General features: G+C 47.8%; 3 protein-coding genes across 4 annotated transcripts; all 3 read left to right on the top strand.

Annotated features, from left to right (window-relative positions):
* The first annotated feature begins 418 nt into the window (after window positions 1-418).
* Window positions 419-3,573, top strand: LOC120672674 (RAN GTPase-activating protein 1-like). The gene is made up of 2 exons (XM_039953198.1): window positions 419-596; window positions 1,527-3,573. Exon 2 carries the CDS (start codon window positions 1,556-1,558, stop codon window positions 3,221-3,223), a length of 1,668 nt encoding a protein of 555 aa, XP_039809132.1. The 5' UTR covers window positions 419-596; window positions 1,527-1,555; the 3' UTR covers window positions 3,224-3,573.
* A 1,004-nt stretch (window positions 3,574-4,577) lies between these two features.
* Window positions 4,578-6,477, top strand: LOC120672675 (peroxidase P7-like). Of its 2 annotated transcripts, XM_039953200.1 has the most exons (3): window positions 5,073-5,380; window positions 5,515-5,709; window positions 5,803-6,477. In XM_039953200.1, the coding sequence occupies exons 1-3, from the start codon at window positions 5,156-5,158 to the stop codon at window positions 6,361-6,363; spliced, it is 981 nt and encodes a 326-aa protein (XP_039809134.1). In that variant the 5' UTR covers window positions 5,073-5,155; the 3' UTR covers window positions 6,364-6,477. The 2 variants fall into 2 exon arrangements, with proteins under 2 accessions (XP_039809133.1, XP_039809134.1); XM_039953199.1 differs by having other exon boundaries at window positions 4,578-5,380; window positions 5,515-6,477.
* Window positions 6,478-9,206: 2,729 nt separating this feature from the next.
* LOC120673917 (mitochondrial dicarboxylate/tricarboxylate transporter DTC-like) lies at window positions 9,207-13,131 on the top strand. Its single transcript, XM_039954960.1, has 6 exons — window positions 9,207-9,489; window positions 10,217-10,300; window positions 10,711-10,772; window positions 11,542-11,903; window positions 12,369-12,583; window positions 12,677-13,131. The coding sequence occupies exons 1-6, from the start codon at window positions 9,361-9,363 to the stop codon at window positions 12,731-12,733; spliced, it is 909 nt and encodes a 302-aa protein (XP_039810894.1). The 5' UTR covers window positions 9,207-9,360; the 3' UTR covers window positions 12,734-13,131.
* The last annotated feature ends 2,131 nt before the right edge of the window (window positions 13,132-15,262 follow it).

Below are 15,262 nucleotides of genomic sequence, written 5' to 3'. Positions count from 1 at the left end.
GCCCCGTGCCTCCTCCCGCCACCGCACCAGCCGCCGCCGCCGCTCCCGCCTTCAGTGAGCGCAGCGCCTCCCGCCGCGCCCCTGGCCTCCTTCCATCCCCGTCACGCAGATCTCAGAGGGCCGGCGGGGGCTGAGGAAGGAGACGAGTAGGAGATCGGGTGCCGGTGGGGGAAGGAGAGAAGGAGAAGATTGGGGATTTTTTTTCACTCGATGGACCAGCACGGCAGTGGAATCTATAGCTAGTGGGACCCACAATAGTCTAGGAATGCTTATATTGTGACACAAATTTTGAATACTTGGAATGCCAATATTGTGGGACGGAGTACGTTTTTGTACGTGGGCCGGACGCGTATCTATCCGTTTTGGGGCACGGCCCAGCCCACGAAATACTTCAGCCTGCAATCCCCGCCCGTGACCTAGCCCGTAGCCCACCCACGCTCGCACAGGCACACCCTCGCACAGTCGCACTGCACGCACACGCTCGCAGGCGCCGGCGCCGCCAGACCAGGCGCCCGCCCGCCCGAGCGCCGCCACTCGCCGTCGCCGGCCACAAGCCACCGCCCGCCGGCAAGGAGGAGCGCCGGCTGCAATCTCTGGTGAGCTTTCCGTTCTCGTCGTCCTCTTGGATTTGGATTGATTTCTTCCTTCCATTTTTTTCCTCTCTGATTCCCTTCTCCCCGATCTAGAGACATGTTAGCTTTCTTCTGTAGATGACTACATCTAGCAATGCTAGTCCATACCGCTGCTGGTGTTGCTAGAGCAAGTGCTAGTGGTAGCGTAGGATCTGCAGCCACGATCGATATAAAGGCTCCACTGTGGGCTCATGTTAACTATCATCTGTGAATGGAGGGAGTATGTGCTAATGATTCTTGGCTGTTAAAAAACCGGTAGCAATCTGAATATTCTGGATTTCCAGTAGTTCTGAATCTTTTATCGTTGAGAGTGTCTGTATTTTTCTGGTATAAGCTAGTCAAGGGTGTATGCTAGCTCTGCAAGCCTATGTGTATGTGTGATTGAATTTGGCTATCTGAAATTTTTTATCAAATAGTTAACTCTACATTTACTATTTGAAATTTTGAATTTTAGGAGCATATCTGAAGTTATTCTGCACAAGCATTTATTACCCACCATGTTTGTTATATCACAGTGCTTTGCCATTGAATTTAGTCATTTATAAGCATTATGGAGAACTTTCAGGAGCTCATTGATTCTGTCCTTTGTAACTCTAGATCAATTACCTGTATCTGCTGCGAGTTTTAGTTTTCTGGTACAACGATGACAGAGCTTTATTTTTCTTTTGATGGAATGGAACTCACAATTCACAAAGATCTATCATTCTATCCTCATGATTAAATGATTTGTTGGTCTCGTACATACAGAAGATTTTAAGCAAACCACTTGAGTGAACTGTTCGTCAACCTATATTTTTTGTTTAACGACTTGACTGATGTTGGTAATGTACTGTAGACTTTGGCTAGTACAATATCTTATCACAGCAAGGCTAATAATTCATTCTGTACTATTAGGGTCTCGTGTCAACTTCGAAGGTTTTCACATGGATTCAGCAGCACAAAATTTCCAACCCAGGACATTCTCCATCAAGCTGTGGCCACCGAGTGAAAGCACACGCCTCAAGCTTGTAGAGAGGATGACCAAGAACCTGTCCACTGAGTCCATATTTTCCCGGAAGTATGGACTTTTGGGCAAGGAAGAGGCTCATGAGAATGCTGAAAGGATTGAACAGCTGTGCTTTGGATCTGCAGATGAGCATTTCAAGAAAGAACCTGATGGTGACGGGAGTTCCGCTGTCCAGCTGTACGCTAAAGAAACTAGCAAGATGATGTTGGAAGTTCTTAAGAAAGGCCCAAGGATCACTGCAGAATTAGAAGCGTCGGTAGCTGATACACCTCTAGCGCCTGGTGATACTGTATTAGATATATCTGGTGGCAAGCGTGCTTATATCGAGGCAGATGAAGCAAAGCAACTGCTGAGTCCACTTACCAAACCAGGAAACTCATATAAAAGGATCTGCTTTAGCAACAGGAGCTTTGGTGTTGATGCTGCTAATGTTGCAGGATCTATTCTCGAGTCAGTTAAGAATCAGCTTACAGAGGTAGATATATCTGATTTTGTTGCAGGAAGGCCAGAGGACGAAGCTCTTGATGTGATGCGCATATTCTCCAAAGCACTAGAGGGTTCTGTACTGAGATATCTAAACATCTCCGACAATGCACTAGGTGAGAAGGGTGTCAGGGCATTCAGTGAGCTCCTGAAGTCACAGGAAAATCTGGAGGAACTCTATGTCATGAATGATGGCATATCAGAGGACGCTGCAAAAGCTCTTTCTGAGCTTATTCCTTCAACTGAGAAGCTTAAGGTTCTCCACTTCCACAACAACATGACTGGAGATGAAGGTGCTGTGTATGTTGCTGAGATGGTTAAGCGGTCTCCAAATCTGGAGAGTTTCAGGTGCTCAGCAACAAGGATAGGATCTGATGGTGGTGTCGCATTGTCTGAGGCATTAGGGACATGCACACATCTGAAGAAACTGGATCTTAGGGATAATTTGTTTGGTGTTGATGCAGGGATTGCTCTCAGCAAAACCCTTCCAAAGCTTCCTGATCTCGTTGAGCTTTACCTCAGTGACCTCAATCTTGAGAATAAGGGTACAGTAGCAATTGTCAATGCCCTCAAACAGTCAGCACCTCAGTTGGAAGTCCTTGAATTGGCTGGAAATGAAATAAATGCCAAGGCAGCCCCGGATTTAGCAGAATGCCTAACAGCCATGCAATCACTCAAGAAGCTGACCTTGGCTGAGAATGAACTCAAGGATGCTGGTGCTGTGATTATTGCAAAATCTTTGGAAGATGGTCATGTAGATCTGAAGGAATTTGATGTAAGCACAAACATGTTTCAGAGGGCTGGAGCACGCTGCTTTGCACGGGCAGTTGCAAATAAACCTGGTTTTGTGCAACTGAACATCGATGGTAATTTCATCTCTGATGAAGGGATTGATGAGGTGAAAGATATTCTGAAGGCTGGTAAGAATTCGCTGGATGTTTTGGGCTCACTGGATGAGAACGAACCTGAGGGGCAGCCCGATGACGGTGATGAGGATGATGATGACGACGAAGGTGCCAAGGATGATGACGTCGAGGACAGGCTGGATTCGAAGCTGCAGAACGTACAGGTGGAGCAGGATGATGAACCATGCTTAGGCTAACTAGTTCTGCGTTTTGGTCCAGTAATCTTCTGAATACCAGCTAGGCTAGACTTTTAGTTATGAGCAAATGCACTGTGTCACCAGCATTTAGAACCGAGTCAAGCAGCCTGGTGATCTATCCTTGCCGTTTATGAGAACCTTTTGTAACTTCAGAACTTCGGTATCTGTGGTTGTCAGGGTCAGGAAGCTGACTTTGAACTTATTTCATGGACCCTATTTAGTACTCCCAACTTATTCGCTGTGATGTTTTGGGGCGCTTCATGGGTTTATTTGCAATCTGTGCTATTGTGGCATGTATGAATGTTGCCTGTGTTTTTCTTTTATATAATAATGTTGCCTATGTTGGTGTCTGCACAAGTAACGTGTGAATCATGTTGTTTTACTTGAATATTGCTCTCTCTTTTTTGAGTGTATCGTTTTGATGAGTTAATAAATTCGTCTGGGAACAGCTCGCACTTTGCAATCCATGCGAGTTGTAGAGTTTTGGTATCTAGCAAGAGCACATTGATCTTGGCATCATGTAAGATGATCCCGCTTCTGCTCTCCAGTGAATTAAGCATGGTGTAGTTCTTTCTGTGAATGGATGCTTTTATGATGATGTTGTTTCTTGTCTGTAAATGAAAGTATCAGGTAATTTTACATTCATGTCTGCCGCATGTGGGTTGCTGCTACTCACTATGACAACTTGGCACAGTTTGAGGATTTGCTGTAAATTAGCTTTGGGTTAGCTTGAATGCTTCATCCATTTTGCAGGTGTAATAATACTATGGAATCTTACAACCATGGAATTCAAACCTTTTGAAGTGAAGACGAACCAAATGCGAAACAGGATTACCGGAAGCTGGTTTTGATATGGCTTTTCTGGATCAATCGATTTCTGGTAAACTGATCCCCTCTTAAGGTAACCATGACACATGTGTTCTCTATATACGTTTGATTATTTCTTTTTGAAAGGTATATTATGATACTGTAATCTGGTGCTCTATCCGATTGCACGACCGGTCTGCCGTACACATACCTTCGCCAAGAATCATCGCTTCTCGGCCGACACACAGGGCATGCAGTGGGTAGAGGATAGAAGAACTGCCGAGATGACCAGGTGTTGATCTTGTGAAAGAAACCACTCGATGGCGCGGCATAATCTCATCTCATCATCTGCCGTAGACTTGAAGCCATGCCAAAGGTACACACATGCACGCACGCACGTCTCGTTTGATCACTGATCAAGTGCTGCTGATCTTGGTCCGCCCATTATTAGTAAAACACTTAGCAGGCATGGAGGATTAGCGGCACATGAGCGGATGAGCCGCCGGCGGCGCCCGACAGGAAAAGATGGCCGCCGTGACGGTATCTGGCGCGGCCTGCCTGCCTGCCCGGTGCTCGCTGCTGCCATTGCCAACTGCCATGCGACACCCGACTTGCCTGCCATTGGCGGCTTGGCGCCTGGCGGTGCAGCCTGACTGCCGCCACGAGGTCTCGCCCTGTAGCCTAGCCTGCCCGCTCCACCCCGTTCGCATCGTCTCGGCCGCCGTGCGCGCTCGGTGACCCGGCGCTAGCGTCCACGGCCGCGCAGCCTCACCCCACCCTTGAGCGAGCCCACTCGCTCGCTGTCATCGAGCGTCGCGACGGGGTGCCCGCTGCTGCGGTTGGGTTGGTGGTGGTACTGGTCTCCGGCCGGAGTCAGGAACCGGCCCAACAAACCCGCTTGTCCCCTTGCGAGCCGATGCCAGATTGCGAGCGCCGCGGCGGGGGGCGCGCGGCGCGGGCACCGTGACGCCACCCCCTCTATCTCGGCCCGCGTTCCACTTGCACGCGGCCGCAGACCCCGCCCGCCCATATATACGTGCCCGTGCGCGTGAGCGCTTCGTCACTCGGTTCATCGAACACTTCACTTGCTCTGTCGTTGCCCTGCTTGGCTGGCTGCCGGTGGCAATGGCGACGGGGTGGCTCTCCCGGGCGCTGTGGCTCTCGGCGCTCGCCGCCGTCGCGGCCCTCGCCGGCGGCGCGCAGGGGCAGCCGCTGTCGCCGGGCTTCTACAACGCGACGTGCCCGGCGCTGCAGGCCGTCGTGCGGCGCGGCGTGGCGCGGGCGGTCCGGAGGGAGCCGCGCATGGGGGCCTCCATCCTCCGCCTCTTCTTCCACGACTGCTTCGTCAATGTAAAAACCCTTCTTGCTTTTTCGGTGTCGTTGTTGCCTCGACCGAAGAAGGGTCGACAGCCCCGAGCGTCCTTGGGTGCTCTGACGCTTGGGGGTTGCGCCTGGCTGTTTGACGTGTGTTGGCGTGCTGGCAGGGGTGCGACGCCTCCGTCTTGCTGGACGACGTGCCGGGCAACTTCACGGGGGAGAAGAACGCGGGGCCCAACGCCAACTCGCTGCGCGGCTACGAGGTCATCGACGCCATCAAGGCGCAGATCGAGGCCTCCTGCAACGCCACCGTCTCCTGCGCCGACATCCTCGCCCTCGCCGCGCGCGACGCCGTCAACCTGGTCAGTTCAGTTTGGTCTTTGTGTCTATGGCTCCTCTTCTTCCCAAACAAATCACGCACGCCCTCGACTGAGCAGCAGAGTCGTGGCATGCAGCTCGGCGGGCCGAGCTGGACGGTGCCGCTGGGTCGCCGCGACGCGCGCAACGCGAGCGCGAGCGCCGCCAACACGAACCTGCCGCCGCCCGACGCGGGGCTCCCCACGCTCCTGTCCATGTTCCGCGCCAAGGGCCTGGACGCGCGCGACCTGACGGCGCTGTCCGGCGCGCACACCGTGGGGCGGGCCCGCTGCGCCGTCTTCCGCTCGCACATATACAACGACACCGCCGCGGACGCCGCCTTCGCCGCGGGCCTCCGCGCCAGCGTCTGCCCCGCCGCGGGCGGCGACGGCAACCTCGCGCCGCTGGAGCCGGGGGCGCCCGACGCCTTCGACAACGGCTACTTCCGGGACCTGGTCGCCCGCCGCGTGCTGCTGCGGTCCGACCAGGCGCTCTACGGCGCCGGCAACGGCACCACGGACGCGCTCGTGCGCGCGTACGCCGCCAACGGGACGGCCTTCGCGGCCGACTTCGCCGCCGCGATGGTGAGGCTGGGCGGCCTCGCCCCGGCCGCCGGCAGCGGCGGCGAGGTCCGGCTCAACTGCCGGCGCGTGAACTGATTTCTTATTTAGCTGCACGCGGCACCATTTTACATTGCTCATCAATGGATAATTATTTAGTCTTGCCGCACGCGCTTCAGTTGGACACACGCATGAGGCATGATCGATTTCGTACGCGATGTTCTTCGTCTCCTCGAGGAAGGAGAAGGACTACGACGCACAGTTCTTCGGAACCGCTGTTCCTGCGCTGGATTGGATTCCCTCATGTTTTGATTGATCGAGAAAGAGATCGGGCCATCTGATGTCGAATTTGCGATGTCATGGCGCAGGCTTCTTGACCCCTGGAACCGCATCATGCAGACATGGATGGGGCCAGCTGCGGCTGCGCCGCGCGGCAAATCACACTGTGCGGGGATGCTCGCCGCGGGGGGGGGGGGGCAACCTGCAGCCACGGATGTTGTAGAGCGCAATGATTCGTTCCGGTGGACGAAAAGGGGATCGGAGCCGGCAGCCAGGCGGTGCCTACCAATGGCGTCCACGGCCGCGCCTCGTGCCCGTGCCGGTGTTGGGGGGGGGGGGGGGGGGGGGGGTGGCTACGTTCTCACTTCTGACTATCTCAGATGAGGCCTATGCTACTTTTTTTTTGTGAGCTGATCAGTTTTAAGAACCAGAGAACTGGAACGAGGGACCTCAGCCTTGACCCTTGAGGATAAAAAGGCAGCCTTTTGTTTGTCTGTCATGTGATGCTGTGAGAGTCTGGGGGCAGAGCGGCAGGCAGTCACTCCATAATTGAGAACAAAACATGATTAACATTTTCTGCGAGTACAAACATGATGACTTGCTTGATAAGTACTAGTAGGCGGCCAGCGCGCGATGATGATGATTGAGAGAGAGAAGGGAATGCTGTCTAGTTGGGCCATATCAAACTCATGGATTCAGGGCTACAGCCCAAATAGAAGTCCGTGCCAGGGCTACAGCCCAAATAGAAGAAGTAGCGACGCCCAGCTTACGTGTCCTTAAACCCCCACTCGTCGTCTTTGTGACTATTTTGGGTGGGGGGGTTGGGGGGTGGAAGCGACAAAGAGAATATGCTAACCCACACATGGTCCCTTTCCTTCGGCAATGCAGTGCTCTGCCACAGTGCCACTTGATTGATCAATGGTCCAAACCCTCTAGTCCCTTCACCCAATCAAAAGATGACACGTAGTTTGGTCAGAAATCATGACCGCACAAAAAATGTGTCATGGTATCAGCTGCTCAGTTCTGAACCTTCAGTTCTAGGGATTCCGGAACATGTCATCCAAGCATTTCGGCTCAGGCTTTCGACTCCGGCCTCATGCTTCACACATCATATCACGAGCTACGAGAAAAGGCAGGGGAGTGATTTCTACTAGTTGTCCTCACTTGAGTCGTGCTAGCAATAATACATTGCTTTCAGCCTGATTATAGAGAATAAACCTGACATGCCTGGCCACGAGTATCTCTACTAGTCATTTTCACCTCTGCAAATAAAATCTCTGAATTTACAAGCAAACACCTGATGACTAATTGGATTCCCCGGTTACCGCAATATAATGACATCGAAAAGCAAGAGAATTTCTGTTGATGGGTTGCATGAACCGGGAAGGAGTAACGATGGACTTTGGGGCAAGAGGTGTTTGGAACTTTAGGCAAAGACTAGACGGCTAATCTAGTTGGTTGGCTGTTGGAGTGAAACTCATTACTTTGCTTATTCTGGTTGGGTCTTTTTATGTCTGAGCGCTGTAGCTCTTGTAGTCTGCGTACTGCATTTTCTGTTGGCTATAGACATTCTCTTGAGAATGTTCAATGCAGGGACAATCCTTTTATCTAAGAAAAAGTCTTCCTCATGCCCTAATCGGTAAAATGCTGTTGATCTAGCTTATTATAAGCAATATATATATATATATATATATATATATATATATATATATATATATATATATATATATATATATATATATATATAACATTATAAGCAAGCTAGGGGTTTTCCAAATACCAACCCGGATATATAGACATATAGTATCTCACTTTCTTATAGTCTATGCACGTATAACCTTACTTGGTGGTTTGTCTTGACCCTAATAAGCTTACTAAAGAGTTTTCTTAGAATTTGGCACATTCACCATCAAGATCCTAAAATTGTTCACTCAAAAAAAATTAGCATCGAATTTGAATGCCGCGGTTATCCTACGTGATTTTTCTATAAGGCAAGCTAAAATTGGCACAATTATTTTGTGTGCAGAGTATCTTTTACCTCATGTCAGGGTCAACGCTTGGACAAACAACAACTACCTCGACTGGTCAACAAGCACAAAATCTGGAAAAAAAATCACTAAACCTACATGTTAGAATGCAAGGAACTGAGATAGAGTATAGGTGAGTATTAGAAAATTCCCTAGCTAGAAATGTGCAAAGGTCATTTTAAAGCCCAAATTCAAATATCAAACGAAATCACAAGAGATTATCATTATCTTCTCTTCCGACAATTGCAAGAAACCACGCCAGGAAAGCCAAAAGAAAGATTCACTCCCAAAAATAAAAAGCCAAGATAGGTTCGTTTTCATCTCTTCGGTGGAACGCAAAAACCATCCAGGAAAGCCAAAAGAAAAAGATTCACTATTTTCACATGCAATGCAAAAATAAAAAGCCAAAAGGGATTCATTTTTTGCGCACCACATCCTCCCTCCGGCAGCCCGGCTCCGGCCGGTGAGAGAAGCGAGACGCCTTGTGCTTCGAGTGACACGGTTGGCTGGCCCACACTCCATCGGCCCATGGACCAGGAGGAAGGAGAGGCCTCGGTTTCGGCTTCGGCCACGGCCGGCGCTGGTGGCCGTCGTCGTCTCGTCGACATAAAAGGGGCGACGGCAACCGGCGCAGGCACCAGGCAGCAGGGGATTGCGCAGGTCTCTATCGCCCCCTTCACAGCCTCCCAGCTCCCAGGCACCATCCGCGTCCACCGCCGCCTAAACCCTCTGCTCTCCTCAGGAGCTGCGAGGGTAGGCCGACGAGGAGGAGGAGGAGGAGGAGGTCGGGATGGCGGACGCTAAGCAGCAGCAGGCGGTGGCTCCAAGCGCCGCGTGGATGACGGTGAAGCCCTTCGTCAATGGCGGCGCCTCTGGCATGCTCGCCACCTGCGTCATCCAGCCAATCGACATGGTCAAGGTGCGCCCCCCCTGCTCCGGCCGCACCGTTGGGCCTCGTGTGGCGTGGTTGGTGAGGCAGGCCTCGGGTTTTCAGGCCGCTATGTGCGGTGGATGGGCTGGTTGTGGGCGAGATATGGCTACTGCGCTGCTGTGGGCTGGTTCCTGTTGTTGTACTGCGGGGTTTGAAATTTGAATGTGGATTTCCGTGGAGGCGAGCTGTTTGATGGATTGCGTCGTAGGATGATTTTTGCTCGCTCTGGTTGTTGACGTCGGTGGAAATAGCTTGTTGAGGATTGTAAGTGTGCGGAAATCGCAAAGTTGGGAGTGTGATGCACGTTGTTACTCAGTGGATTCGACCCTTTGGTCTATTACTGATAAACTCTGAAAGGGACCATTACCACAGGGTTCAGAATTTGTTTCTTGCATTTGAGATTTTTGTTACGGTAGACACTTTTTATGTGGTTGGTTAGTTCACTACGAGGAACATGCAGTACTTGGATGCTTTTCATGGCTTTGGGTAGTACCAAGTACGTAGTTCATTTAAAATCCGTGTGGGGAATCGCCTTTGACTTTCAATTTTGGACTTGCTTCTGTTGAGTCCGGGCCATTTTTAGTACCTGGGTATTCATTTTCAGTCCAGTTAAGGCTCGTGGGTTTGCATTACTGGTCTGAGAGTCTCTCAGGTTTGGTTTGTTGGTCTAAGATCAAGGTTCCTTATGAATTTTATTTTATTTTTTCATTTTTAGGTCAAAATCCAACTGGGAGAGGGCTCTGCAGCTACCGTCACCAAGAAGATGCTTGCTAATGAGGGAATCGGTTCCTTTTACAAGGTTTGTTCTTTTAGGTGCTGTCCCCTTTCTTTGATCATGGAAAATGTTAACGTGGAATGAACTATAAACTGTTGAGAAACCTGCATTTCTGAGAGCATAATGCGGTGGCCTAGTTTGGCGAGCCATAGTGGATCATGGACATAAAATGCAGCCGCAGAAAAACTGCTGGTTCTGATTTTGAGGATATATATTATACATATAGCTAATGCTTATGTAATGTGGCAACAGATGATATTTTACCTCTATAGTCCCTTAAATGGAACGATACATAACCCATTTGAAACTATAATGCTGCCAATGTAAGTGGCTAATTATATGTCTCTGCAGGAACATGTTAAAATAGTTTTGAACTAATTTGCAGTCATGAGGTGGCTTGTCAGTTTGAGTTCTTGTACATTTATTTCACGCAGGGATTATCAGCTGGTTTGCTAAGGCAAGCCACGTACACAACTGCTCGTCTTGGATCCTTCAGGTGATTACTTATTTCACCACCGTCCACCATTCTCCACATGAATGTCAAGAAGAATACAGAGTATTGCATTCAGTAATTTATGTCAGCGACCTTTTGTATCTGTTTGGAACAATATTTGGAAGTATTTGAACTGTTGCATGCATACTGTTATTTGGGTGTGTTCAGAACATGACTCATATGTTTAGTATTAATCTAGAACTTAACAGTGGTTTCGTCACATGACTTTTGTGAAGTTTTCTTTTAAAGTTCTTTCTCGCCACAAGAAGGAATGCCCATGTGAAGGTAACAGGCCCATCATTCTCAGAGCCAGGTGTTATATTGTGATCCAAATTCATTGTATAAGAAAAATGCCAACTTTCGACGGAGCGGAGCGGAGGCCCGTCGCCGGGAGGCTTGTGCCGGAGTGTAGCGGGGGGGGGGGGGGGGGGGGCTGATTAGGGTTTGCTCCACAATTCATTATTCCTCTTGTAAGCCGCCACTAGGCGTTGTGCACACACCCGATATAGTGAAGTTCTTGCTGGCTGGCGCCCATGGTTTTTACCCTTCGCATTGGAGGGGTTTTCCACGTTAAATCCTCCTGTCTTCTGTGGTTTGATCTTGCTGTTCTTCGTCGTTTTCTCGCCGTCGCTTCTAACACCAGGCTCATCATTTCACAATTATGTTTCTTTTACTAGAATATTCGTTGACCATGTTGATTCTTTTCACCACAAATGAATTTTGACACTAAGTCCTTCCTGAGAGTTTATGTTTTGATGCTGGATTTTCTCAGGGTTCTAACAAATAAAGCGGTTGAAGCAAATGAGGGAAAGCCACTACCGCTACTGCAAAAAGCTGTTATTGGTCTCACTGCTGGAGCAATTGGAGCATCTGTTGGTAGTCCTGCAGATTTGGCACTCATTAGGATGCAGGCCGATTCAACCCTGCCGGCTGCCCAACGGCGTAACTACAAGAATGCTTTTCATGCGCTTTACCGTATTGTCGCCGATGAAGGTGTTCTGGCACTTTGGAAGGGTGCAGGCCCAACTGTAGTGAGAGCTATGTCCTTAAACATGGGCATGCTTGCCTCCTATGATCAGAGTGTTGAATTATTTAGAGACAAATTTGGTGCTGGAGAATTATCTACAATGCTCGGTAAGATTGATATTACTTTTGTGTTTGGATTTCATGTGATATTTTGCATTTTGATATGTGAATCAAAGTGTCAGGTTAGTCCATTCTCTAGGCTGTAGCGTGCATGTGCAGATGGGGAGCAAAAGTTAGAGCTCGTGAACTAAAAAATTTGGCAATTTCAACCTGCTATTTCACTTTTATTGTTAATCGAAGCATCAATTGTGCTTTATGGTCTCAATACTTTTTTTGCCTGTGGGAAGTGGCTGTATAACAAGGGGCCTACCAGCTTAGGTTTCCATCAACCTGGTTTATGCTCCAACTGACATGTTTCTGAATATATTTTGAGCAAGTACTGCTGCCCAAATAGATTCAGTCCATGGAATGCCTTCCATTTTAGACTGCTGTTTAACATTTTTAGTGAGAGTTTTTGTGGCAGTTCATTTCAGATTCTCCGCTTTCCTAACAGATCTTGAGTATTGCTTGTAGGGGCCAGTGCTGTATCAGGATTCTTTGCATCTGCCTGCAGTTTGCCCTTCGATTATGTGAAGACACAGATTCAGAAGATGCAGCCTGATGCCAATGGGAAGTACCCGTACACTGGATCTCTTGATTGCGTCATGAAGACCTTAAAGAGTGGAGGCCCGTTTAAGTTCTACACCGGGTTTCCTGTCTACTGTGTGAGGATTGCTCCACATGTCATGGTAGTGCTCATATTCCAATCATTTATATGCTAAACAGACAACTTGCCTATTTCATGTTTCTATCATACTAACCTAATTATATTTTGTGTGCAGTTGACTTGGATATTCTTGAATCAGATCCAGAAGTTTGAGAAGGATATGGGACTTTAAGATATGGTTGGTCATGCTCGCGCTAAGACATAACTATAATAAGCCAGCTTCTTTATAAACAGAATTCGAAGTTCTGATTTCATCAAGTCTATATGCTGCATGGTGATTTGATCCGTTGACACCAAATAGTCATATCGTCTGTATTCTGTTGTACTTTGGAGTTTGGAGCATTGCTGGGTAATTTTTGTTGCTGACGTATGTTGTTGGTAGGGGCACTACCAAGAGAAAATACTATGGAAGTGGATTTAATTCGTGTCAGTGAATGGAGCCAAACTTGTCACACAGTTTCGCCATCTATCTGTATATTTTGTTAGTCCTCTTATGTTCATCATACATACAATCATGTGTTTATATTTTTCTTCTCTTTTGGATGTGAGATGGTAGTGCTGTTTCCATTCTGTTGCCGACTCGTGTGTTGCATTCTGTGATAGCTGAAGTTTGATGCACGGAAACGCATATCGTGCTTCTCATCCCCTCTATTTGCTGAACAATCATTTGGATTATGTGACTATATGATGCACTGTATGTGCTATCAACCTTATGGAAACGTGAATTACTCTGATAAATCAATGGTTCTGAATTGCCCCAAAACACCTGTACTCAGTGCCTGCACCATCCTACCGGCCTCAGCTGAGATCTGTGGTCAAATTTCCGGTGGGGACACTCATCCCCCGTCGTTCTCTCTAAAGAAAAAAGGTTCTGAATTTCTGAATTCTCAATACAGCAGTTTAGACAGTCAGTCAGTGACAAAATGGCATTCAGTTACCTGGTGTATTGGCGTGTTTGGTGTATGATTCGCAATTTTCAGTTTGTCAGGTGCATATGAGAGGGCAGATGCTGGCCTGCAGATTTTGCAAAACCAACTTGTATAAGACCTGTTTGCCTTAGGTACACTGTTGTAAAACCAATATCTGCGTGAATTCCTTTTTTCATGCATGGATGGAACTATGGAAGCCATGAAGAGAGAGAGATCACGATGTTTTTCATCACGGCATCATGCATTGCGAATCTGTGATGATGTATAAGGTGCTGAAGGTACGTTTGACTTTGACGTATCATTTATCGGTCTAAGTATCTAGTACCGTATTAAATTTAGTTTTATTAAAGTGCATGCCAATTAAGGTTATAAAAACATGCAAATGCATTCTATAATTTTTTTTCACTTATAAGAATCTGCCCTGCCGAGTGCCGACCCTGGTGTCTTATCTCTGTAGCTTGCATTTGACCAGAAAGGGCTAACATACGGCACCCCAGGAAAAATTCTCTTTCTTCCACTGTACAGTTTCTGATCCGTGTGTTGGATCCGACGTGTAAACATTTATCACATTCCTCCATAATCCTTATTAGTTATTATCCGCAGCACTTACAAATTCTTTACCCAATTATTGAAGGTCTCCATGGTATTTTTTATTCCAGGAATTAGTCATCACGGCAATAAAAAATATTTTCTTTTTTTGTCATGAACATTTCGTCGTGCAATGCATGCATCCGCATCTCTGAATGAAAATTTTAAACAAATGGAGACAATTGCACTGTGGAAAAGTACTTAATGTCTCTATGAAGCATGTAGAGCTACTGTTCTTCTAATCTTCCGGAAAACTCGAGGCAGATGGATTGAACATTTGTGTTTGGACGCAACAAATAAGTGTCCCCTCGTGATGTGGAAGGTTGATTCCAGATTCTACAATATTCATTTTGTTTCTGTCTAGGATATCGACGACCCTGGGAGCAACCAGAGGGGCACTTCTTGTTATGCTCTGAATTTTTTCTAAGAACATCTGATGTATCCAGGACAACACTGCTTTCTCCCTGCTAGAGACTGCCTCTGCCTGTCTCTGTTTTCATGAACAATTTGTCAAAATATAGGAATTCAAGAGCTAATGCTTTCTGCTTACCTTTCAACATTTCAACATACATCAAGAAGCAATATGCTCCTCTTACCTTTTATACTGAAAATCGCAGTCCTTGAAAGAAGTTAGTGGCCTAAGAGCATACAGGTGGCAGTAGCTCAATTGCAGTTCTGCACCAGAACATTTTGGACTAGAATATAAGTAGAGCGCAAACTCTAACCTGTTTCCCACCAACCTTTTCCTGCGTGGAGGATAGCAACAAATTACCTGTGAAACGCTTTCGTCAACTGTCACAATGCACCGACCTTTTTCCGTAGTATGTCCAACTAAGCACAGAGCAAGCAGCATAGAAATTTCAAAGTTAGATGGGAAATCACTTTCCAACCAATTCGTCCGTGTCATGGCAGAAATAAAATTTCAGAAAAGAAAAAAAGGAGGAGATCCCTTCGCCAGATCACCGACCACGCAGCACAACAGTGTCAGTGTCCTTACCCAGAACCAACGGCCAAGATAACGTTACAATCCACATCGAACGGCGATGGAGAAATCCGAGTCATGGATGACTGAATTAGTGCTCCCCCATCACATTACAACTGTACAAAAATGCATAAATTACATGTTCTCAAGAAAATTCAAATCGTGAAAACAACTTCAGAAAGATCATCAAAAGTCAAACTTT

This window comes from Panicum virgatum, chromosome 5N, assembly GCF_016808335.1.
Source record: "Panicum virgatum strain AP13 chromosome 5N, P.virgatum_v5, whole genome shotgun sequence".
In the NCBI taxonomy this organism is placed as follows: domain Eukaryota; kingdom Viridiplantae; phylum Streptophyta; class Magnoliopsida; order Poales; family Poaceae; genus Panicum; species Panicum virgatum.
Note: the sequence above shows the minus strand (reverse complement) of the source record. Positions and strands in the feature narration are given on the sequence as shown.